The sequence below is a fragment of the Electrophorus electricus genome, chromosome 1, assembly GCF_041902795.1.
Source record: "Electrophorus electricus isolate QZ-2024a chromosome 1, ASM4190279v1, whole genome shotgun sequence".
In the NCBI taxonomy this organism is placed as follows: Eukaryota; Metazoa; Chordata; class Actinopteri; order Gymnotiformes; family Gymnotidae; genus Electrophorus; species Electrophorus electricus.
The window spans coordinates 26,749,172-26,775,943 of NC_137497.1; the positions used below are offsets into that span (position 1 = coordinate 26,749,172).

At 38.9% G+C, this 26,772-nt stretch overlaps 1 protein-coding gene across 6 annotated transcripts in view; it reads right to left on the reverse strand.

Annotated features, from left to right (window-relative positions):
- The window catches only part of LOC113581620 (membrane-associated phosphatidylinositol transfer protein 2-like), a 60,417-nt gene that overhangs the window by 20,019 nt on the left and 13,626 nt on the right, over positions 1-26,772 (reverse strand). For 5 of the 6 annotated variants that reach the window (XM_035525978.2, XM_027016906.3, XM_035525977.2 and 2 more), the window contains exons 2-10: positions 14,660-14,763; positions 9,878-10,092; positions 9,205-9,326; positions 8,186-8,419; positions 7,390-7,713; positions 5,484-5,579; positions 2,025-2,129; positions 1,628-1,692; positions 663-713 (exon numbers count right to left, since the gene is read on the reverse strand). In XM_035525978.2, coding sequence (XP_035381871.1) covers positions 663-713; positions 1,628-1,692; positions 2,025-2,129; positions 5,484-5,579; positions 7,390-7,713; positions 8,186-8,419; positions 9,205-9,326; positions 9,878-10,092; positions 14,660-14,737 — 1,290 coding nt within the window. In that variant the 5' untranslated portion in view covers positions 14,738-14,763. The remainder of the gene's footprint in view (positions 1-662; positions 714-1,627; positions 1,693-2,024; positions 2,130-5,483; positions 5,580-7,389; positions 7,714-8,185; positions 8,420-9,204; positions 9,327-9,877; positions 10,093-14,659; positions 14,764-26,772) is intronic. The other variant, XM_035525979.2, reaches the window with a different exon arrangement.

The following is a 26,772-nucleotide window of genomic DNA, read 5'->3' on the forward strand; positions in this document are numbered from 1 at the left end:
TGAAGTCATGTTTATTATGTTTATTGTATGAACACACATTTTAAAATATCTGTTAAATTACTGTAATAAAGTACAGATTCCCAATCTACACATTCTACACAAAACAGCAGCTTCAAAAAGAATGTGGTTCTGCTTAGATTATCAAATATGAATTCTTCAACCATAATGAACATGTTAATGTGACATAAACTCCTGCTGCCCCACTTAAGATCACTCTGAGACAGAGGTCACCATACATCTTTTCAAGTCTGGTGATGTCTGGGTTCTCTGCTCTAATTCAAGCTCCAAATATGCTCACTTTCCTTGATAATGATGACAGACACATTAACCAAGTGTAACGTTATTATTTATTATTAAGTCCTATTACCAGTCTACCAGGTGTGCTACAGGAACACTACAGTGGCTGCTCACCTACACTTTGACCAGTACCGAGAGGGAGACAAGGAAAGGACGCTACTACAGACAATCAGAGTGATGTGTTTGGGGAACTACTCTGGACATACACATACGGCTCTATTTTGGTAGTGCAAATTAAAGGAACATTTGTCAGGATACATCACACTCCATTTTAACACTTTAACACTCACATCAAATAATGTGATGCATGTTGACAAATTCACCAACAATTTTCACTACCAAAACCAATCATTTTGTTTACTTACTGAATGGTGCCTGGTTATGGTGATGATGGGGATGTTAGCTGTGCGACGCATCTATAGCATGTGCAAAAGGACAAAAAAACTACAGGAATAAATGTCTGATTTCTGCCTTCCAACAAATTTGATTTCTGTTTTCAAACAAGTTTTAACTGTCTGTGTCAATGGAACCCTTTTGGAAAGCCTTTAGAACCAGATCTGATCCAAACGTATCTTGAGAATAAGTCTTATTTATTCCCAATTTCAATCACCTTCAAATACATTATTTTACACAAATGAACACTTTACTGTTGGTAAATGTACATATTTGTCATATTGTCATGTCATATTTGCTTATTTTTTTACTAATATATTTTATATTTCGATTTTAATTATTTATCATTTTTCTTTTGTAACTTATCCTCATTCTTCTCCCCAATTTAAGTGCCATTGAAAACAGTGCATTAAACACTGTACTTAAATGTCATTAAGTTTCACATACAGATATTTTGCCTCAACGTATATGCAGGTATCTAAAGATGGTCAAACAGTATTCAGTATTACCACTAAAAGACTTCTGTATTTAAAGTTAAACCATAAAAGCTGAAAAGGTTTCCAAGACACCCCCTCTTACAAATACCATGTAAAACAAAAATAATGTCTTACTTGATCTGTAACTACAAATCACAGGTAGCCCAGATAAACCTGACCTGTGCTTGACCACTAGGACGTGGTCATATAAACAAAGATACCTAACATTGGAACATATTTATATCATGTCAGAACACCCTTGGTGTTTCCTTTTAGTATTGGGAACCAACCAATAGCCCACATACTAAAAGCTTTTATAGTACAAGAAAGAGACGGAGGTGATTCTTGTTTTTGAACTTCTGTATATGAAATCTCTACGGCACTGCGATATTCTGATTTTGTAACACATCCTTATAGCAAATTGTTCAAAGATAATTACAGTAATTGCTTAGGGTACATACCTCATCTACCCTCTCCTCACTGGCAGTCCTCATGTACTCTGCTCCCATCTCCTGGTATACTTCTCCTACAGTGATAAGGATACAATTTAATGATACCAATTCCATTAGTCTTAATGTATTTCATTGTTTTTGTTTTAAATACATTTTTCTCTTACAATTTGTTAAAAACACTTTATAGTGCACCATGAAAATTCTTGTAACCATAAACACCACATATAACGGGTTTAGATGAGCTATGTTCTGTGGACCATGTTATATTAAAAGTAAAGTAATTAGTAATAACACACATGTCTATATGCATATCTGTATGCCAGTAACTCCATTTACGAAGCACACACCAACAATATGGTTTACATAGAAAATGCTCAGTCCTAAACAAACACCACACAACCAGTACCTGTAGTTTCTTCTGGATCACCCGCTTCGATTTTATCCATGAGATCATTGGAATTCCACTTGGCAATCTCCTTAGGGAAGGGTTCCTCATTGTCTGAAAAGTCCTCTGTCAGGCAAAAAGCACAAACTTTTATTTGAGATGTGAATCCTTTAGATTCCATATGGTTCTTTTCTTTGATTCCAGCAGCCTATATTACCTTGAGATAGTGAATGGAACACATTAAGAGTGAATTCAGTGTCTGTCTATGACAATGTAAATGATAATAAATATGCCAGTGCCACCCTCTTAGTGTCAATGTTTCCATGGTTTCCCTGTCTTGTGTCTTTGTTTTTCTTTACTTCCTTGTTGTCGTTCCATTCCTTAGTTTCATTTTCTCCACCCCTCTTTATTTTCATCTGTGTCTTGTTTAACTCATTAGTTCATGTATTTAAGCCCTGTGTAAGTTAAGTCCTGTTGCTGTTCATTGTAAGTCTAGCCTGTGTGCTTTTGTTAATTTGTTATCATGTATTCTCTGACTCTCCGTGTTGGTAATTTGACCCTGGACTGTTACAATGACACTGACTCTGCATTTGCCCATAATAAATGTCATATATATATATATATATATTTAATAATATCTAAAGATGTTTGACTGAACAATGAGTATACTGTACACTATTTTCATGAAGAGGATCTATCAGGGCTTGTCTTATTTTAGCATTAAAGCCTGTGAAAAAGAAAAGTTGGTGTCAAAACAATATTATTGTATCTCGTTAAAAGGAAATAATGAAATAACCTTAAAAATGTAAATACCCTTGACATTCATTTTTATATTAATTTGATGACATGCAATACCAACAAATATTAACCTATGCCAACTAGAAATATTTGTCTTGCCTAAAATATATAAATTATTAAAATATATATATTATTATTATTATTATTATTAGATATATTAAAAAGTCACAAACCATGCATTCCATCCATTGACATATTTTTATGTGTAAATTTATAATGTGGCAATTACAAATCCCCAAAACATATCAAACTTAATATTAATACTTAATGAATAAGTAAAGTGAGATTCATCATACTGTGAGTTTCCCATTTCCAAAAAGGATATTCATCTGTGTTTCTGAAGGTTTAAACAATCTTCCCTTGGATTTTTTTAAACTAAGACACTGCAGTAGAGTGCAGTGGAGCTTTTCAGTGTTAAAATGATAGATTGTATTGTGCACTTACAAATGATGGGAAACAACATTGTTAATAAGGTATGGAATTATTATTATTCTTTATTATACATGTGCCATAATGAAATCTATTAACAAGGACACAGTGTCTTTGATGTGAAGCACCACTTTCACATCCTGGTCCCACAGTCTATTGTCCCCATGCATATAAAAGTTACTAGACTGCCAGTAACATCACCTTGTGGAGAATTTCCTGCTCACTAACCATGAGTGAGTGCAATCAAATTTGCAATCAAGATAAATCTTACCATGGAATAACAAAGAAATAAGCAATCATAGAGTGTCATAGTGCACAGGGCACCTGGCAGGAGAGGCAAGCCTCTCCTCTGTCTCACACTCACACACACACACACACACACACACACACACACACACACACACACACACACACACACATACACAGCACACCTGCCCCGCTCCCAGTCACAGGATTATTAACCATGAGCTCCTGTGTCATATTTGTCCTCTCCCTATTTAGAGCCCACAGGTACCATCCACCAGTGTTTAGAGCCCACAGGCACCCTACTCCACTGTTTAGAGCCCACAGATACCCTCCTCCAGTGTTGTATGTGATTCACCGTCTGTGCCTCAGAAGACACCACTGCAGAGTAATCTGCTCTATCCTGGTGCCATGCTATAGGCCTTACTGCCAGCATATTTATCTTTTTGCTATAAGTTTAAATTTGCTGATAGACAATGCTGTGATAGTTCAATGCTGTGCTCTTTTTTTTGCTTAACTCATGAAGAATAAAGACTCTCCACAACTGTACTCATACCTCAATCCCTCCCTGCCACTGTCACATAGAGTATACATAAGAACCGATAATGTGATCAGATTGCTCATGTTTGATTGTTCACATGATGGTGGAGGTCACCGTCATGTATTTTCAATATTTTAGACATTTTCAAGTCATTAACCATTGAAGCCATAGCCAGATGAGCCAGACATTAAAACTTAGCTTAAGGAGGAAGAGTATTCAAGGATGAGGAAGAGTACTCAAAGATACTCTTTGTAAACTTGTAAACTTTGTAAGCTATCAAGAATGACTCAGGCAAGTGGTCAGCAAACTACCAAAAAGTTTTCCTGGGCATTTCCTCTTACTGCATTTGCAGACCAAAAGCATGCTGGGTTTCTGGGTCTGTACCAGGAAGACATACAGCAGGAGAAAAGAAGCACAGCAACAGCACACAAAACAAAAGCTGTTTGTAAGCACAAATCTAGGATCAGGTCCCATAAGAAGGTTGAGCTCCAAGACAAAAGGTAAAAACTCTGTCAGCACGTTAGAGAGACCACTATCAGCAACAACATCTAAAGGGCAAATCTTAATGGAGCTGCATGTAAGCTTTTCAGATTTAAATTTTATATAATACTATCACCATCCTAACAGTTGCAAAAATTAAATCAGCATTTCAAAAGTCCTTTTGTGACTAATTAATAAAAATGTATAGAATGTCATTAATTTATTTTTATATGAATGGTACAAGGACATAAACCAAAACAGAGAACTGGATTTCATTTCCTTTCAAAAGGTTTATAATCATTATTAATGACAGGATTTAGAAAAACAAGCCTTAAGTATAGTAATTTCTATTTCCTTAAACAAATAATCCAGGTCCTGTTTGCTAACATTTTTAAAAATGATTATTGTGATGCTTCACAAATTGGACTTGCATCTGTGTTTGTTTTCAGGGTTGCTAAAAGCAAAGGAAAAATATCTCCCTACTTTTTCCATTTGGTGTTAAGACCTCAGGACATTTAAAAGGATAATAAGCACAGGGAAAACTCACATCCAAACAGCAATTAATATATTTTAATTTAAAAAGTACACTTTCTAGAGGCACAAAATGCCATGTTTGTACAATGCAGTGTGTGTGTCAGTCAACAGCACCTGGTCAGTCAGAACTCTCCTAAAAGCACACTGAGCTAATCTCTGGCAGTGAGCTAATCCCTGGCACTGAACAGGCAGCATCTTGAAAAGATGCAGTAGCTGACCTTGTGTGCTTTAGCGGAGTGCCTGTTAGCCCACACCCTCCCACAATTACAGTTAACTGTCATTTAACAGGACAAAAAACCCACAACCCACAGTGGGAGAACCTTAGATATGATTAATTTTGGAACAAAATTAAGAAAGAATAAAAGGTGCTCTTTCCCTAATAGTCTTAAAATGTTTACTTTTTGCAGCACTACACTTACATGCATGTCTATTAATGAGGGAAAGGCAATATTTACCATGGGCATCAAAGAACTCTTCGTCTGAGTTATCTTCTGAGTCACGGGCAATACTCTGCATCCTCCATTCTGAGATACTGTGGCGGGATGGACTCACTCATATAGAAAAAAAACAACATTTCCTTAGGATATGTTGTAAACAAAATCTCACAGAAGTTACATATTAGATAGATACATTTATATTACATGAACATCAAATAGCATTTTATACAGAAGAATAAAAATCTGTTCACATATTCCAACATTACAGAAATTTGACCTAATCAAATCAAGGATGTAATAATGGATTTTGATTTATACACTCTTATAGAGAGAGTGGTCTGGCATTACAATAGTACCGTATGTCACGGTAGACCTGCCATCCAGCAGGAGAGACATGTCCACTCCTTCACATGTCCACTTACAGAACCTGCCCCGGTCCCAATCACCAGTCTATTAATGCTATTCACATGTTCCTTTTTTCCTGTTCCTATTTAAGCCCACAGGTTCCTTACGTCAGCGCTGCACATTGTCAGATGACAGTGCTACCTACTGCTCTTCCTCACAGTGCAAGCCTGCATCCTAACCATTTCTGTTTCCTTTTTACCGCTGTGTTGCAGCCTGTTACTTTGTATCGTTTGAATCATGGAGAATAAAGACTCCTTTACTTTACCCTCACCTCTCTCTCCCTCTGTGCAAGCAGCGTCACACCATATTTCTCCAGCAAGACATTTCTTTGTCAGAACATTTAGTCAGAACAAATGAAACTCACATATTTACAATGTAGAAATATTCAATATACTCACTACTGAACATAAAACCAGAGATGAACAACATTTGATATGTTATTTTAGTGTAACCTAATCTTATTGTGTTAATTTGATGAACCTCAATTGCTCAAGTTGTACTCGGTCATAATTGAAAGTTGCTTTGGATAAAAGCATCAACTAAATGCCATAATTTTAAATGTAAATATGTTCAAGACAAGTGGGAGTTGGAGTGATGTCCAATTTCATAATGCTCAGAAGTCAGGCAGCCAGAAGATACAGCCTGAAAACATGGCTTTCTAAGGCTCAGAACTTGATAAGAAACTAAAGAAAACTCAAAACAAGACCACCAAGATTACCAAGAAGTACATTACCAAACAGATTATCAAGAAGTACAAGAACATGAGGGATTAGGAAAACATACAGTGCCCTCCCCCCATCAAGAGAGGAGAACAAGACTGATAGATATAAAAAATAAATAACAAAGGGGGAACTAGACACAGGTAAAAACAAAGAAGGGCGGGAATGCAAAGTGTGAGACAGAGACGAGAATGAAACTGCACTGCACCTGTCGGAACTGCCATGTCAGACGGGGAAAACCATGACATGTTAATGTTATACATGCTTTACCATTCATCTTTTTTATACAATTTCATATACCGAATGTTTACTGTAGAAATAACATAATAATATTAATAAAATTTTTGTTCAGCATAAACACATTTGGCTATGCTAATTTTCTAAGAGTTAGATGAAACATTTTGAATTTATCTGATAGGCAGGCTTTGGCTGACATTGCGCATGTGTGTACTTTCACATGTCATGAAATCTGATGATTCATCATATTAATCGTAGGACAGTAAATATCCAAGCATAATATTGTACAAGGCTCTGACAATCAAAAAAAAAAAAAAAAAAATCTGAAGGAAACCCAGACTATGGTGTGAAAGCAAGGCTAAAGATGAAGACTTGCTTAATTATCCAATTCAAGACACTCATATAACAGGCTCATTAACTATTTATTATTTATTACTATTTATTAACTATTCATATATTTGTTATTTTACCTTTAACACATGACTAATAGAGAAAAATATTTTTTAATAAAACCATAAGGCACAATAACCCCAACAAACACATACACACATGCACACACACACCTCCTCTCTTAGATGATCTAGAAGATCTGGATGATGTGGACCACTGTTTGGTGAGTGTGCTCCTCGCCTGCAGGGTGTCCACCACCTTAGCCTCGTCTCCTGGGCTAAGACTCAGTTTCTCCTGCACTTCCTGGCTCTTCTCAGGGAAGGAGCTTCCTGTGCAACTAGTGTCCGTCTCCTCCTCAGCATACTGTGCCATTTTCTGCGCCAGGGCCAACTGAGTCTCCAGCTCCAGTTGCCGGATATCGTCCATAGTCAGGCCATACCACTCATCCTGCCAGCACCATGCCTGTCTGTGGGCACGTACCATCACCTTTCTCAGACCTGCAAAACAGATGAAAAAAATTAACTTTCAACATGAATACACAGTTTAATTATTTGTTTGCTAGTTGGTTACTGCTCTAGTTTTATATGCAGTACAGTCAGTACTAAAACAACTGGAAGCATGGATTAAAAACATTTAAAAATCAGGCTGAAGTTAATCTAAATATAATTAAGAAAGCATTTTATGTGTTTGAAGCATAAAATGTTTGGTACTACACCATATGCTGGGATATGCAGACAGTGAAACATGGTGAGTTACATCACTGGTGTCTAGCCAGGAATACTGAATGTCTTCTCTGTCTATATGCACAACTTAAAAGATGAAATTGATGAAATTGATGAAACTGTTTATTCAGCAAGAGAGTGACTGAATGCTCTTTGCCAGCAAATATGTGAATGTATATCTATTTTAGGCAACATTATTTCAATATATACATTCGTCTGTATCATCCTAGTCAAAACAAATACACACCAACATCATGGATGAAGCGTTCAATTTTAGACTGCATGCCCCAATATCTAAACTCCACTTTGCAAAGTTTGTAGGCACACATGATTGGAGACTTGCTGGGATCGTGGACAAACTCTTCAATCCAATCATCGCTCAGGGGGCCCCGGCTGGTTTTGACAGAGAGGTATATACGCGGGTCCTCTTCTGCTTTATACTCATGAGGTGGAATCGGGTCCTTCACTATGTCAATAGGATCTGGACAAGAAAAAGTCTGACTTATAACAATATGAAAGGTACCACACTTTTTTTCATATTCAGTACCATGCACTGCTCATAAAAACAAACAAAAAAGCAAAAAAAAAAGTTTTTGGAAATATATTTTATATACCTAATTGCAAAATCCTACAACAAAAAGTGATAACCATACAACAACCTTGGAATTAAACAAAACAAACAATTTTAACCCTGTTATTTTCAGAACAGTAGATGTCAATATGACAATATTTGAAAAGTTGTGAGTGACAGTTTACCCTGGCTAGCAGTCTCTGCCTAGTGGTGTTGGTCACCACGTAGCTTTTGATTATGTTGTGTTTCAACTTTCATGTGTTTTGGTTTCTATCATGTCCCCAGTTAGATGCCAAACATGCCACCTGTGTGTTATTATGCCTTTTTCTTCCACATAAAACTGCTTTGTCGAATATAGACGTTATGTTGGGTTTATTTCATTTTTCAATTGAGCACTAATTTCCTTTTTTTCATTAAATCCTTATCTTGAATTCCTCTTTCCTTTTTTTAACATTGATGTGATAATAATTCATCTAATAATCTAATTAATATACTGATAATAATCAGTCTATTATTACATCGCCTGGTCCTACAACGTGCTCTAAAATATTGTCAGAACAGAATCTTTCATCTGGGGTAACCTCCCCACTTGCCAACAGCCTGCCATCATATAAAGGGTACTGGCAGTATTAGCAAAAATGGTTTGGATTCTATATAAAGGCAGACACCAAACAGGAACAGATAGCTTAACATACCCACAGTCCTTTGCCGTCTCTCTGCTGGAGACATATTAAAAACATCTGGCTGGTTTCCTGTATCAGATTTGTAATATGTCTCAATGTCAATAGAAAACTTCTCAACGAATGGACAAGTGTACCTATGAAGATAAAATGACAAAGAAATAATGAGAAGATTAAAACCCTTCAGTCTTATTTTAGACCCTCCACTCTCACATTTCTGCATGTACTTTACCCTGAGATCTTTAGCTCAATATGAACATGGAAAAAATACATGATATAGTTACATGATCAGTGACTAGCCACCATATTAATTGGAGCAGTTTTAATGAGGGAACAGATGAGATAACAATGAGTCAAACCCATGGGATACATGGACAAGAAAAGAAACAGGCACATACAGAGAATATATCCTAAATCCAAGAGTCACAGAGGCAGGTACTGCTGGAGCCCCTGACCAAGGCCTGACGTTGTGCAAGTATACAGATAGGCGTTCCAGGAGTCACTGTGCGCGAGTATATGGATAGGCGTTCCGGGACTCACCATGTGCAAGTATATAGATAGGCGTTCCAGGAACCACCGTGTGTGAGTATATGGATAGGTGCTCCAGGACTCACCGTGTGTGAGTATATGGATAGGCGTTCCAGGACTCACCGTGTGTGAGTATATGGATAGGCGTCCCAGGACTCACCGTGTGCGAGTATATGGATAAGCATTCCAGGACTCCTCCTCTACCCTGAGGGCTGCTTTGGGCAGAATGGAACGGAACCAGCCAGGGATGTGCATGCCGATGTGATACACCTTATGTGTGTACTGGCCGCTTCCTCCGGGCCCATTTGTGTAGGGCCGATTCTCCAGGATCTCCACGCCACTGCCCTCACCACAGCTCTCCTCACGACTTTTTTTCTGAACACAGTTAATGACCCACAGGTGATTATTTGTATGAATATACATAATATGATACAATGTAACAGCGCTTTTTTTTTAGTTCTCATGCACCCTAAAGTTGTTCTGTTTCACATAAACACATAATTTGTCCAACAAAATCTCAAAAATGTAAAACACATGAAAAGCCCATATTGCATACAATATATGTTTTATTCATTCATTTCATTTATTTATAATTGTCCATTTACACCATTTACATGGAAAAAGTGATTTTACAAACTATATTGCTGGTAATTAATATTACTTGGAAATCTGTCCTGCTCTAAACCCTATTAGTACTAGTACTTTGTTGTAGTGGACAGATGATCAGGCATACCTTATTTACCTAGACTGGTACACACGGGTACAATAGATATCCAAAAGCAGGATTGGACATCCATGCACTAAGAGACTGCACTGTGATTAGACGTCCATGGGCTAAGAAACTGCATTGTGATTGGACATCCATGGGCTAGGACACTGCATTGTGATTGCAAGCCATTGCAAAGGCAAGATGTTGTCACCAGGAATTAATTAAAATTTAAGAGCATTATTCTGCTTAATAAAATAGGAATGCACAAACAAGACAAAAATTGGATTCATGGACAATGATTCTTTTTATTCAAGATTTTCTTTTACCTGAAATATTACCTGAAAAGTGAAATATTACCTGAAAAGTTTTCAGTTTGAGCCTAGGTAATCTCTGTCCACAAAATTTTACACTGTTACTTTATCTGAAGTAAGTTCAGTATTTAATCAGTTCTATATGTGTCACAGAAGGCCCCTCCCACCACAAGTCATGTGGTACGGCCCACCGTGTGCAGGGGATTTATATTTGTACTGTTTGTAACCAGTACAGAATGTCTATCTATCTATTTAAACCCGTCAGTGTGTGCATTGTTGTTGATCACTGTCACTACGTGTGTTAATTCTGAGCTCCTGTAGCCGTAACGTTAGTCTGTGTAGTCATGTGTTAATGTGTATGTGTTCATTGTTTAATGTTTAGTGTAGTGTCACGTTCATTGTAAGTGTTGTATGAATGCCACATTCCTGCCCCATGCCCTGCGGCACTTGGGCCAGCAGCGTTACATTATGCAGTTTCACACAAAGGTTTGGTCATTCTAAATGACCATGTTTACAGCAAATGAGCCATAAAATTGAAAGTAACAATACTGAATACCAGATTGGGACTGGCTATTTAGTGGCCATTACTTTAGGCAAATGGGTGAGGATTAACCACTGCTGTTGACATAAAAATGCAAAACGTAGCATCATCATGTTTGATCACCATGGGCAGGAAATCATTCAGCATGATACAGCCTGTTACACTGAGGTAACTGTAAAAATGGTACTATGAGATATCTGTATTTGTGCACGCCTTTTAAGCTACCTGCATTAGAATAAATAAATCAATAAAGCTTCTGGGACTGTCTGATCTTGGCATCGTGTTTATTCAAAACCAGGTAATGGCTTTAGAAAAGACACCTATCTAACATTTGCCTGTGCCAAACTATGAAATCCCACTATTTGACTTTTTAGTTAGTTTTTTTCATTATGTTATTATTTACTGGACTGGGAATTAAAATGAAAGGCCAATATTTGACCATTCCAAACCCATTGTCACATATTAGCGAAAACAGACACTAAATTAACAAAAAATATTACCAAATAATTACAACATTTCATTGCTGGAAAATATGGCTGATGATATGCAAGTAGAGCAGACTAATACATGATGTTTTGCAAGTATATACTGCCCAATTTCCAGTATATTTCAGTGATTCTTGATCTTTGAGAGGAGTGTAAGATGTCCCTGTGTGAGCTAAACAAGGAAGAAAAGGGGGGAAATTACTATAGGACTACTAGAGCAAAGGAGGAGAGGAATGGGAGTTGTCCAAGTAAAACTGCCTCATTAGCCTTGACAGGCCTTTTATTAGTACAGCAACCATCTCTCAACAACAGAACTGGCTCAACAGATTTAACACAGAAACACTTGTAGACATTTCATTAGCTTGTTGACAAGTGCCGCTGAGCACCTCTGACACAGACCATAAGTCGAACACATTGATATACACAAAGAACACACACAGAGAGCTTTCACACACCAGGATTGATTCAGTTGAAAAATCTGATTTCTAACCATGGTTTAAAGATGATTTTTAAAGTTTTAAACCTGTGACTATACAGGTTTCAGAGCAGGATTCAAATATAATGTTACAAATCAAGAGAATAAGTGAAAAATAGTAGTCAATAGTCAAAAAGGAGAAGCGAGAGAAAAGAGCAGGGTCACACCCCTCACCATCACAACAGGTGAACAAGATTTCTTTTGCTGCCATGGCAACACTCAGTGCATTAAGAGAAGACTCGTATATTCCTGCTCCCTTTCTATCTCTATTTCACTGCACAGTCCTCCCACTCACCCTCTTCCTTCTAGTCTCTCATTCTCTCTTCCACTTGCACTCACTTCCTCTTTTCTTGTGAGCAGCGAGTGTGGAGGAGACATAACCAGAGGCATGCTGCCACTAATGTCATGGTTGTCAGGGTAACAGTGGTACTGTGATATGGGAATGGGTCATCATGGGTCAATGGGGGTACAGGTCAGAAAACAGACTTTTTATGTTCTTCATCAAATAAATACCAGATTTCAGATGCCTGGGGAACCTTAGAAAAGGCATAAGCTGAACAGAACTCTTTTACGAGAGTTGTTATTCATAATGAATCAGTCCTGTGAAATGCACAGATATCTATAGCTTACCTACAGACTGATTCAGGCCTGAGTTATTGAAATATATATTGCAGGAATATATCAAGTCATCATTTTTTGTTTTTCCAAGTGGGAAAAAAAGTCATACCAATCTCACAACATTTAGCAGGCACTTTTATCCAAAGCACCTTACAGTTATTACTGAAGACAACTTGAGCAATTGAGGGTTAAGAGCCTTGCAGTTAGGGGCCCAACTGTTGCAATTTGTTGGTGGGGCTTGAACTGGCAACTTTCCAATTACTATTCGAGTATCTTAACTACTGAGCTCCCACTGCAACAGCAATGCCATTATCCTGTAAGATTGTCACTGTCAATGCAGATACATAGTGAAACATGCTTTGTCCCATAGTGATAAATCTGGTCTAAGCACTTATATTTAGAAATCTGTGTCTTACCCACCACTAAATGAACTTGCACCGTGTATGGTAAAAGTAAAAATAAATAAAATTATAACAACAAAAAACAACAACGTTTACAAGACTAAAGCATTTAATTTTTTTCCTTCCATTGCCTTACAGTCAGTGTCTCTCTTACTGAGATATTTACTGCCTTAATCATCACCTGCTTAGTTCTCAGCTTTACTGTATCTCTGTCTTTTGGACAGAGAATCTTTTGGACAGAGGTCCTTCATCATATGTGCAAGTAAAGTGCTTCTGAATTAGTATGAGGAGCCAGTTTATATATGAAAAAGTAGATGTTTAAATCAGAACATTCATTCCATGGGATTCTAAAGTTCCAAGAATGTAGATAGCAGTTTTAATTGTCTGAGATAGAGCTTATGTATTTTGCACTTTTAGGCATCAGCATTGATCCCTGTATTTCAATAGTATTCTAGCTCATTAATATATTGGACTCTAACGTACTGTACTGGCTAAGATGTATTCTATGAGTAAATGAAAAGGCACTTTTGTAAGTCGCTCTCAATAAGCGCGTCTGCTAAATGCCGTAAATGTAGATGATTCTTTCACTTTAAGTTTCCTAATTTCACTGCTGCCATAGCAACAACTGGCAATGCAAACGGTTTGAATATACTGAAGCCACATTGTAATTAACTTCGTGAATAAAAAAAAACAGAAAGCAAGTACTTGATTAGTTTGGCTATTATTTCTCCTCTCCTGGTCTGTTTCTGTAGGTTTCTGCTGCTCTTTCTCTTTTCCCCTACACTGAATTGCCTTTAATTCTCACGCAAACTTGAAACGTCATTGTTTTTTTAAAGAACGGATTATAAACAATTCACCGTTAGTCGTGGATATAGCAGTGAACAATGCTAAATGCCGTTTTGTCTGGTTTGAATGCTCTCACTACAAGGTAGGCCGCCTGTTCCCCACACTTATTTTTCAAAATGATAGCAATGGAAATCACACGTGTGTATTTTTTGCATTTGAACATATTCCACTAAATAACTAAACTACTGGTTTATTTTCAATAAAAAATGGGATCCGTATCGATATATGGCTACATTCAAATCCATTTAATAACTGCAATTGAACATAATAGTTTTACCCGTTAATGGGAATAAAACTCCACAGTTAAACTCTGCAGCGGTGTATAAAGTGTGCACAGACTAGACCAGCTGTTATCATGTGACCTGGTAAAACATCCTAGCTGTTACCACATGCGCTGTGCTATTTTCAGGCTGGTTCTATGATGGTATCTGATCGATTTCCCTAAAAAAAAAATCTTCACCGATATCTGATCCAGCTTTTTACTGATATCGGCCCCATTCCGATACGTGATATCTATTTGTAAGAACAGACTTTTGAAGAAGTCATTGCACGTTACCTGGATCATGTAGAGCTGAGCGATGCGGTACTCCTCCACACTCAGAGGCATGGGGATACGATATTCCTTAATTAGCATCCTGGAAACTGTAAGCGAGGAACGTTCTGAAAAGGTGGCAGGGGCAAGAAGAGAGAAAAGAAGGGAGAGAGAAGGTTAGGTGTCAAATTGTCATCCTTGCCAAAAAAGACAAAGAGGAGACAGTTACTGAATATATATTGCATAATTTCAGATAGACCCCATGGGGGCTTGAGCACCAATGGTATTATCCTGTATAAGGGCTTCTTTGGTCAGCCAAAGGTATTTATGATATATATGGTCATTTATATGGCCCCTGATGTATTTATGATATAAATATATATGTTCATTTATATGGCATCTGATGTGCAGCATGAGTGCAGTAGAGACCTGTCTCTCAAACCGTTGCCTCTGATAAATGGGTTTGGAAAAGCACTGCTCAGTCTTGACCCGGGAATACAGTGGAATATGAGTTTCATTGCTCTTGGATGACCCTCCTCATGCCACTTCAATTCCTAACTAAGCACTTTATGAACATTTTCCCCTTTATACATAATCAAAAAATCTGTTTTTTAAATGTTAATTCTTAGTTTCTTTAAAATTGTAATTTCTATTTATTTAAATTACTGAAGAATTGTCCAGTTGGTTAGTGCATCAATATTAGCCCACCCATAAGCAAGGTATAAAGCTGTTATTGATATAACCTGTGACGTGCGGAGGAAAAGCAGGATGCAGGGACGAGCCATGTCTAACACAATGAACATTTATTTAATACAAAGACAACAATGCGGTTAGTAAACTAAGCTGGTTCAAACATCGACAACACCTATACTCAGACACAAGACTTATATACATGCACACTAATGACACACAATATGGAGCAGGTGTGAAACACAGGGAGGGTGTGGCCATACAGAAACACACACACACACATACACACACAGGGAGACGTCTGGGGGAGGGGCCGTACGGTGACAGAGACCCTCCCCAACGGCGCGACTCCGGGTGCGCCTGCCTATCGGGCTACGGCCCTGAAGCCCACGCCGAACGGCAAGGCCAAAGGACTGAGTGACCCAATACGGGCCGGCATGAGCAGGACAGCAGGGGGAAAGACCAAGACAACAACAGACACAGGGATGGACACACTGATGGGAACAGGTACTGACATAAAGGGAGACAAGGCAACAGGTACTGTGATCAAGACAGGGATCGGGACAGGTACAAAAACAGGATTATATAAATGGCTATTAAACAGTTCAGGGAATGTAGCAGGAGCCCCAGCTAATCCCCCAGTCAGCTGGGTCTGAATCCTCCTTGGCTGGACGGGATCCTCTCTCCCCAATGTGTGTGGGGGTGGCTGCTCCGGCTTCGGCGCATGTGCTTCCCGAAATGCTTCAGCTGATTGGCCCATCTCGGGAGCAGGCAGCGGTGACACTGCCTTCTTGCCTTTGCATGGCTTCGACTTGGGCGCCTGAGCTCTGGGACTGCGAGCCTTCACGGAGAGAGTGTACTCATCTGAGGACGATACCTCCCCGCAGGCCCCATTGGGCCGCATGCTAATTCCGGAGCGGAGCCTCCTGGATGGAGCCTTAAGTGGTACCTTCCGTCAGGGACGTGTAGGACTCCACGCAGTCCTCCCCTGGACTACACCCAGGGCCCCCCCCCAAATTTTCCAGGAGCACTCTCCCCTGTCGTTGCGTTACCGAGAGTGCCCAGGAATATAGAGGGATTCCCCATAAGGGCTCGGGAGGAATGGCTATGCCCCTTCTTCCCCTTCTTTTTCTTCTTGTTAGTTTTTCCCGGCATCCTTCGGCGTTCAATGTTTCTGTGACGTGCGGAGGCAAAGCAGGACAAACTATGTCTAACACATTGAACATTTATTTAATACAAAGACAACAATGCGGTTAGCGAACTAACCTGGTTCAAACATCCATCGACAACACAAGACACAAGACTTATGTACATGCATACTAACGACACACAATATGGAGCAGGTGTGAAACACAGGGAGGGCGTGGCCATACAGACGAACACACACACACACACACACACACACACACACACACACACAATACCCAAAAGGTCCTGCCCACATTCAGAAATTTAATATGAAGTTCAGTGACAGCTATATTGCTATGTGCTGCCATGCAGGACTATACCAACCACACACTGAATATCCCAAGAACACAGAAGGCCAGCAGTGGTGGTATTCTAACAATTTATGGTGCCCATGATGTTTTACTTGCTATCTTTTTCCAAATGAGTAAAAGTATGGGAACAAAACAGCAAGTAAGATGGTGGGTGTAAATAGGTAGAAACTACTTACAAGAGAAGAAACACACATGACCAGCCTGGTCATGTGGAATAATTGCCTAAACCGAACACATCAAGCTGCTTTTGATGTCTTTGATACCAATTGAAAGGAGCAGTGGTAGCTCAGTGGTTAAGGTACTTGACTTGTAATCGGAAGGTTGCTGGTACAAGCCATGCCACTGGTGGGTCCCTTAGAAAAGGCCATAACCCTCAATTGTTCAGGTTGTACTCAGTCATAATTGTAAGTTGCTTTGGATAAACATGTAAGCAAGCGAGGGAACTCCTGAGATATCTAATAGATATCACCATGTGTCTGGTACATCAGGGACAGGGTTTTAGCGGTTATGAGTCTGCCCCCTGATGGAAATTAAGGGAACTTCCTTGAGTTTATGAAGATGTTTGCACACTGTGACAGCATTATGACCTTCCATGTGGATACACTTTCAAAAATGATTCTTCAAAAAGTAGGCCTTAAGTGCCACTTCTATCCAACAAAATTCAAAAAGACATCATTAATGCACTGAGCATATTGTTTCAGGAGAGAAACACAAAAGAAAATCAGAGGAGCAGAAATTTAAAAATATGTCATCTTATTAGAGGAGACCACCGATGCCTCTCATCAAAAGCAGGTGCAATACATACATGAAATAGAGGTAAAGGAAAGGTTTGACCAGGTCTGTAATGTAGATGCAACCGCAGGTCAAGACTTGGAGAATGTAGTTCTCTCTGCTCTCCAAATTAATAGTCTAGAAATTAAGATGTTAAAATGTGTGGCCACACACAAAAGGGTAGAAGGGTGCTGACATTTACATACACACTGTTCATACACACATTTTGCACACATCATGCATTCATCATACATACTTTGTACCATTGCAAAACAAACCCTAACTAGGCACTGTATGTGAGACAGTGCAGAATGAGTGGAGTGTCAGTAGCAGTAGTGTCATTACATATTGTCAAAGCTATTTTACACGACATTGCCATGACATGACAAATGCTCAGTAATGGGGGTTGTATGAGTAGCTGTATGTAGAGAGGGTGGGATTGTCCATGTGAGTGTGGATATCTGTGAGTACAGGGCATACTGGAGTATTACTGGCTGTTTAGCAATCTGATGACCTACAGAAAGAAACTGTCCCTGAGGCAGTTGGTTCTGGTATGTATGCTTCAGATGGCAAAAGGGAGAACACAGTGTGGCCTTGGTGGTGGGATCTCTTATAATCCTCTTGGATTTCCTCAGACAGCACTTGGTGTACAACTCCAGGAGTGATGGGAGTTCAACGCCAGTGATGTGTTGGTCTGTCCACCACCCTCTGCAGAGCTTTCTAGTCTAGAATGGTGCAGTTCTTATACCAGGTGATGATGCAACCTGGCAGGATGCTCTCCACAGTGCTTGTGTATAATGTCTTGAGGATGTGGGGGTTCATACAAAATCTCTATAACCTCCTGAGGTAGAGATGAGAGATGCGCCTTCTTTACCACACAACCCATATGAGTGGTCCATGTCATGTTTACACTGAAGAACCTGAAGCTGCTCAACTATAATTCCAATGATGGTAATGGCCATGTGTTCCCTTTCCTGTTTCCTGTTGGTCTTCCTGACATTGAGTGAGAGCTTATTCTCCTGCACCAGTGTGTCAGGGAACTGACATCAGAGATCAGGCCTACAATTGTGTCATCAGCAAATGTAATGATGATGTTGGAGCTGTGTGTGGCTATACAGTCATGGGTGTAAAAGGAGCAGTGGAGACGACTGAGCACGTAGCCCTGGGGTCAGTGAGGAAGAGGTGATACTGCCCATACTTAGTGACAGCCTGACAGGTTCAGGTTCTAGCTACACAGAGAACTGTTCAGACATAGAGCAGGTAGCTTTAAGCCAGGTTTTGAGGGGAATATGGTGTTGAATGCTAAATTGTAATCCAAAAACAGCATTCTCATATATATATTCCTCTTATCCAGATTAAAAAGTGCTAGGGCTATGTCACCATCAGTGGATCTGTTGTCTGTAGGCAACTGAAAGGGAATCATGGTGGCAGGAACTGAGGTGCAGATGAATTATCTACCCAACCTCTCAAAGAATTTGTTTATGATGGAAGTTAGAGCTACAGGGCATCAGTCATTCAGATAGGTTACAGTGGTTGTCTTTGGTACTGGAACATTAGTGACTAGTTTGAAAAGTTAGAGGTTGAAAATGTTGGAAATGCATCTGGAAATGTCATCTGGACTGGCTGCTTTGCATGTATTTATTTGCTTAAAGCAGAGACATTTCCTTTGTGGGGGCAGGGTTTCTTTCAGGGGGTTCAGCATGATCTGTTTCAAAATGTGCATAAAAATTGTTTAGTTCGTCCAGGAGCGTGGTGGTAGTTTTAGTCATGCAGTGCATTTTGAAGTTTGTTATATTGCTTAGCCCCCGCCACATTCTCCTTGTACAGGTGTGGTTGAACTGTCCTTCCACATTAGCCATGGACATATGCTTAGCTGCTTTTACAATCTTGTGGAGAACATAGCTGGCTTTTTTATACTCCTCTGGGTCGCCGGACATTGTGCGTTCTTGCTACTAAGCCACAGTTACTGGTTAGAATAAACACGGACAGTTTTTGTGGATATAGCATCGTCTATGCATATCTTGATGAATCCGGTGACCGAGTCAGTGTGCTCATCAATTTTGTTGTTCGAGGCTATCTGGAACATTTTCCAGTCTGTGATCGAAACTTAGAGACTGACTGGTCTGACTAGAACCTCCCTAATAGTGGGTGCCACTGGCTTCAGCTTCTGTCTGTAGGCAGGCAGGAGCAGGAAGGAGGAGTTTTCTGATTGGCCAACCAGGGGGTGGGGGAAGCCCCTTTTCTGCAATCTACGTTGCTTCCTCAGCCACATCGCCCAAATGAATGGAGCATCTCAACTGTTTGTAAACAATGTATCAGCACCGAGAGATTCAAAGCTTGGTTTTTGGTTAATAAACGCTGATCTGAAGTCCAGAAGCATTTGTTGGTCATATACAAACGTGCTAACAATGTTTAGTGCAAAAAAGCAACAAATAAAAACACAATAAATAAAATACTGCTAAATATAGAGGGAGCTCACAATGTGGCAGCCATACTTGATGCCATATTGGAACTCACAAATGTGTATTACACGTTCTTGGACACAATGACTCAGAAACTACATGGGCAATTCAACGTTGTTGAACATGGAATACCTACTGCCAGGAAAAGTCATTCTTTTTATTCGTTCACAGTTCTTGGCAACTGGGTTAACGATGATTAAGATGCTTAAGATGATAAAGATCTATGCTACATTGCCTGGTTCCACAGTGGAGAGATCAATTTCCAAGTGAAATCTAATAAAAAAGAAAAACTCAGATGCCGCTGTAGAGAAGAGAAGCTCTTAGACTTTCTTTGGCCACTGAAAAACACATTCAAGTAAATCACAGTGAGGTCATCAAAATATTCAATAATATAGATCCAAGGAACATGCTCTTATGATGTCATGTGATGACTACACATAAGAAAGAACACTGGACAAAAGAAAGGATATGTTAATTTATTAATATGTTTTGTAATATTTCACAGCTCAAATTGAACATATTTGTCACTGACAAATTATTCCTGATCTTGGAATAAATATATGATAAAAAAGATCCAGTTCTATGTCACTGAAGATGATGCAATCAGTAGATAATGCACAGATCTCACATTAAGGCATTAAGGCACATGCATGAAAGGTATTCTTAAAAGCTATTACACTGAATTTGAAATAAACACTTAATGTCAGAATATCTTGAAAAGAAGCATGTAATGATCAAACTGCTTGATTATGAAAAGTAAAGTGTATGGGTGGGTGAAGAAAAGTTAATGGCGTATGGGTGAGTAGAGTCGAATGGGTAGCATGGAATGGAGAGTGCCCTTTTCTCCCTTGAGCCCCACAAAATCTCTGTGCATGAGCCTGATTACCATATTACATGACATCATCTACTCTGTGACATGTAAACTAAAAAGCAGTAATCTATATTTAAAAAGTTGCAAATTCTTTTTAGAAAACGTTTCACTCCATTTGTTGATGAATCCTTTAATTAACATATAAAGCACTAAACACACTCACTCTCAGAAGAAGATCACAGGAAGAGATGAAGATCACAGACAGTTTGAAGAGTCATCAGGTCCAGTCTTTCAAACATTACAACTCCTATAACTCCTAATTCTGTAGTCTCATGAGGCTGCATATTTCCCAAATTATAAAATTTTAGGTTCAGTCTGTATGGATACTACTTGATTATGCAAAACACACCGGCATGAACTAGCAGTGTCTGGGGCAAAAAGTATAACAAAAACTTTATCAGAAACATTTATCTTATAGCTCTATATACATGTACAATTATAAATATCCACAATTCATCCGCCACCCTATACCATGTGAATCATTAATCAGTTTCATATTTTCCTTTGATATCATAAAATATATTATACATTGATCACAATATACAGTCACGAACAGTACCGGCATACATAATAAACAGAAATTTAAAAAAAGACACGATGACAACAAACCAGAAAACTGATGGAAAAACATCTGAGAAGCAGCTACAGGGAAACAAGCTAAACATGGAACACTGAATGCTGACAAAATAAACACGAAACAAAGTAAGAGACCTTACAGAGGCTTAGCACACACAACAGGGCTGGGACAAGCTGAGTGAACATGACATAGACTGCGTATACAATAACTAGTAACAAGACTATGAAAACACAGGGAATATATACACAAGCTAAAGAGAACTAAACAAGAAACAGCTGAAAATGATGACCAAACAAGAAAGGAACAGAGAATCCAACAGAGAAACCAAATCAAAGGAGTGCATTGAAAACCAGGAAGTAAAACAAAACAAGATGCACCTGACAGGTTGTTAAGATGACCATGAAGCCAGGGAGCGGACAACTGTGAAATGTTATAGGTGCATTTTATCTCACGTTTATCATGCTCAGCTGTGTTTACATGTCACTGTGAGTGCTCAAGCTGACAGCCCATCACTTAAAATATCTATCCATTAGTGCTTCTGCAGTCAGAAACTGACCATTGATAGATGGGTAGAAAATATCTAATACAAATGCACAAAATGTGCATGTCAGCACAGGCTAAAAACTAACTACACACCTACACAGTATTCCTACAATGCTCATTTTTTCTAATACAGTGGAAGGCTATTGAGTGTTTGATTCACATGTATTGTAAACTACTGCAACCACAAAAAAAACATTGTGTCTTTAATGTCTTTGTTTCAGTAGAGCTAAATTTATACTTTAGAAGATTTTCTTCATGGTTAATCCATATAACTATGAATATTGGGAAAATATAATTCATATTATTTTTCCCAATATCTTTCAATATTGCTCACCTGTAGTGTCAAAAAGGTCTTGAAATATTGGTACATCACTAAATTGGATGTAGGTAGGAGCTTGCACTTGACCATCCAAGTGTGATTAATGGTTATATAACAGTACAGTCACACAAGCACACCAGCATATCAACAGCTACTTTGATACTTTGACAGCTACTACAAGCAAGGTTTTCGAACAGCAGCCACTTTTGTTCTATGTGCTGCTTACACACAAATCTACACAGACCTGATTCCACCTATAGCCTCAGTTGAGCAGTCATGACATCAGTAATGCCAGCTCAGAGGACCAAAATACAAAGTGGAGAAAAAGTGGATTTTGGATCTGTGCATTAACTAAGACTCTTTAGCTAAGATACACTTTAAATTAAAAAAACAAACAAACATATAAATACAAACAGTACCATGAAATAATTAGTCAAGTCCAATTCATTTATATAGCAGTTTTTAGAACAGTTGTTGTCAAAAAGCATACATGTCTGAGTCCAAGCCCCCAGTGAGCAAGTCAAGGGTGACAGTGGCAAGGAAAAATTCCCTAGAGCATGAGGAAGAACCCTTGAGAAGAAACAAGACTCAAAGGGGGGGCCTGTCCTCCTCTGCCAAATTAGCATTTTAGTCTGAGTAATTTTTTGTTTACTTTAGTCTCCCTTTTTGGTGCTTTTCTTACAAAATGCAGCCCCAAAGATACATCATGCAAGGCTCAAAATAACTGGCCACTTGGAAAGTTATGTGAGGTAAAAGTAGACTAGATGGCATTGCAATGTGGCCAATGTAACAGAGCAGGATGTGCAGGAGGAAAAGGCAGATATTGAGCTTTGGGTCAGGTCTTGCCCCCTTAAAAACAGCAGTATTCCAGAGGGCTAAGTGCATGTGCTTGTGTGTGTAGAAAGTAATTAATAAGTCAACAAAGCCACTTTGGAAACAGCATTAACAGTAATGCAATAGTTTTTTTTGTTGTTTTTTTTTAAACTATATTAATCCAAAAATGTAAATTTTTAGGTATTAATCTATCTATCTATCTATCTATCTATCTATCTATCTATCTATCTATCTATCTGTCTGTCTGTCTGTCTGTCTGTCTGTCTATCTATCTATCTATCTATCTATCTATCTATCTATCTATCTATCTATCTATCTATCTATCACATACACACACACACACACACACAACTGGATTGGTCTGGGACCCATTTCCCAAAATCATCATAGTGCTAAAATCATCTTACATGAGAGAGAAAGACTGTTCATTGTAATACTTGCTATAGCGTTTAAAGTTTATCTTTGTTTTATGATGTTTTTGGGAAACCCAGCCCTGTCCTTTACTCTGCTATTACTCAACATTACTCAACAAAGCTTGTATATCCATTTAAACAACTTGCACCTTAAAAGGCATATAAATGTACTTGTTTTTTTCACAACATTCTAGCAGTAATCATTGCTCATAAGTTCTTCCATAGAAGAGCTTGATGCAGTTGTATTAGGCAATGTTCTCCGACCATATGCTAATGCTTTTTCCTCTGAAACACAACATCTGAAAACCCACATGCTGTATTAACATCTACAGTGTTGAATTATCACAAAATGTTCATCTTTAAGTCCTGCTGAATGCACAAGAGTCAGTTAAGAGTAACTTAGCATTAGGGCATTTGCTGTAAAAACATCATTTGTGGTCAGAACGCCCATCCAAAATATCTTACTGTGGCCCCAATATAGCCTCACCACAATAAACTTGAAATATAGACTAGCAACAATAGTTACTAGTAACACGGTAAACTTTATATATAGCCTGGCCACAAACTTCACATACGCAAACAAGATACATTGCACTATGACTTCTAATAATAATCTTGTTCCTATTCTGGCACAGTGTGGAGTTAGAGCAGGATGCGGGGACGAGTTCCACAAAAGATAGGTATACGTTTATTAACACACGTTAATAATACGTTTATTAACAACAATGAAGACGTAGCCAATCATGGTTAAACACCGACAACTGTCACACATAAACAGTAGACTTTTATACACGCATACTAATAACACACAACAAGGTGCAGGTGTGGAACACAGGGAGAGTGTGGCCACATGGACGAACATACACACACAAAACACACACAGGGAGACGTTTGGGAGGAGGGGCCGTACCGTGAAAGGGCCCCTCCCCAACAGGCTACGGGCTTCTTGCCTCTATGAGGCTTTGGTATGGGCGCACGAGTTCCGAGGCTGTGTGCCCTAGTGGAGGAAGTTTCCTCCTCGGACGATGACAATGCAAGTCACACAGGGCAGCTTGCTTGCCTCAGAGCGGCATGCCCTGGGCGGAGCCTTGGGTGGAACCTTGGGTGCCAGAGGCTCATCGCTCTGGTAATCTGCAGACACGGTGTCGCTGACCGAGGGAGAGCCCCCATTGAGGACCTCCTCCACCTCCATCGAAGGATCCTACCCATGGTCAAACTCAGAGTCTGACCACAGACTAACGTCACTGTACTCCCCAATCCTTTTAATCGACGTAGCCCTTGTGGTAGTCCATGGAAGGGTAGTGGGACCCTGCAGAGTCCAACTCAGAGTATTGGACTTCATTGTACCAGTCTTGGTAGTCAGACGTGGGTCCGTAAGACTCCGCAGAGTCCAGCCTTGGACCACACTCATGGCCCTCCCAAGATCTTCCAGCAGCACTCTCCTCTGCTATAAGGGTACGGAGCATAGCCAAGATTATGGAGGATCTCCATGAGGAATGTGGAAGGGCGTTCGCGTCCCTTCTTCCCTTTCCTTCTCCTGCTCCTCTTCCCAGGCATCCTTTGTCAGTCGGTGTTTCTGTCACAGTGTGGAGTTAGAGCAGGATGCAGGGACAAGTTTCGTAAAAGTTAGGCATGCGTTTATTAACACGCACAAGAACAATGAAGACGTAGCACAAAGGCTATCATGGCTAAACACTAATAACCATCACACATAAACAGCAGACATTTATACATGCATACTAAAGACACACAACAAGGAGCAGGTGTGGAACAAAGGGAGGGCGTGGCCACACGGACAAATATACACACACAAAACACATGCAGGGAGGAGGGACCGTATCGTGACATATTCTAAAAATACAGGCACTGTTCTAGAGTCTGACTTTGATCTTATAGCACAAACAGGATAGAGACACTAAGGGCCCAGATATAAACTACAGAATGTGGGTCAAAATTGCTTAAAACCAAAGCAAGAATAAAGTGAATTTTGAGAAATTTGTTTTATCTCATTAGGTTGCTGAATGAAGTTTATCCTTTTGAAAGTGGAGCATAGGACATGGTTGTTCACATTAACAAAAATAAAAATTTTAAATTCAGTTCTTTTTGGTAATCTGTTAATTAGTTCAAGAGCCAATTATTAATAGTATGCATCTGACCTACTTAGAAACTTCATAAGTAGATAAAGCTTGTCTATGGTGTAAAGATGATTATTTATTCACTACCCAAGTCTACAAAGAAAACTTTACATACATTTTGCTACAACAAAAATAAGAAACTAGCATTACTAATTTTGTTATTTACTAATTATGCTCTTTAGCATACTTTACAATTTACAGCATTTGGCAGATGATCTTATCTGGAGTATTCTAGTTCAACGGTATCTTGAACTCTAACCTAGTGTACTGGCTAGGATACATTCTGAAAGTAAATGACAAATCACTTTCGTAAGTCGTTTCTGGATAAAAGCATCTGCCTAGTGCCATGAATGTAAATCTGGAGTGACTTACATATTTTATGAGTAGTATGTATGACTATGTATATAAACTGTTTTACTAGCTATGCCTCCAATTCATGAAGAGACCAGAGGGTTAGGTATTTCATGTGCATGGTGTTTTAATTTGTTTAGTCAATGAAAATTTTATTATCAGAAACTAAAGTAAAAAAAAATGTGAACTGGCTTAATTAGTCCAAGATTTTTTTTAGGTATACACCTGTGTTCATGTGTGCTCTATATTAACTGTGGACCTGTCCTAATTATGTCAAAATGTCTTTTGACATTGTCACATTTGATGTATCATAGCTTTTGTGAACATTTATGAAAAGCCATTATGGTCTATCTTCAACATAATCAGACTGCCCAACAAAATTGCTTATATAAATAATATTTCTCTTGGATTTGAAGCTTTTCAGCAAAACAGAATAGTCTGGCATATTAAATAACCTGAAAAATCAGACAAAGATGCATTTTGTATCATATGCTTACACTGACAAACACTGTGATGCTCTTCTACTGCCTTCTTCTAAAAGTCAGTCTTATTTGATGAACCAGCAACAGCGATAAGGATAGAATATGTGAACAACATCAGTGTATTTAGATGTAACTTTTCCCTGTCTGAAAGCCCATCTTGAGTAGTGGCTACTGAACAACGTGGCCTGAT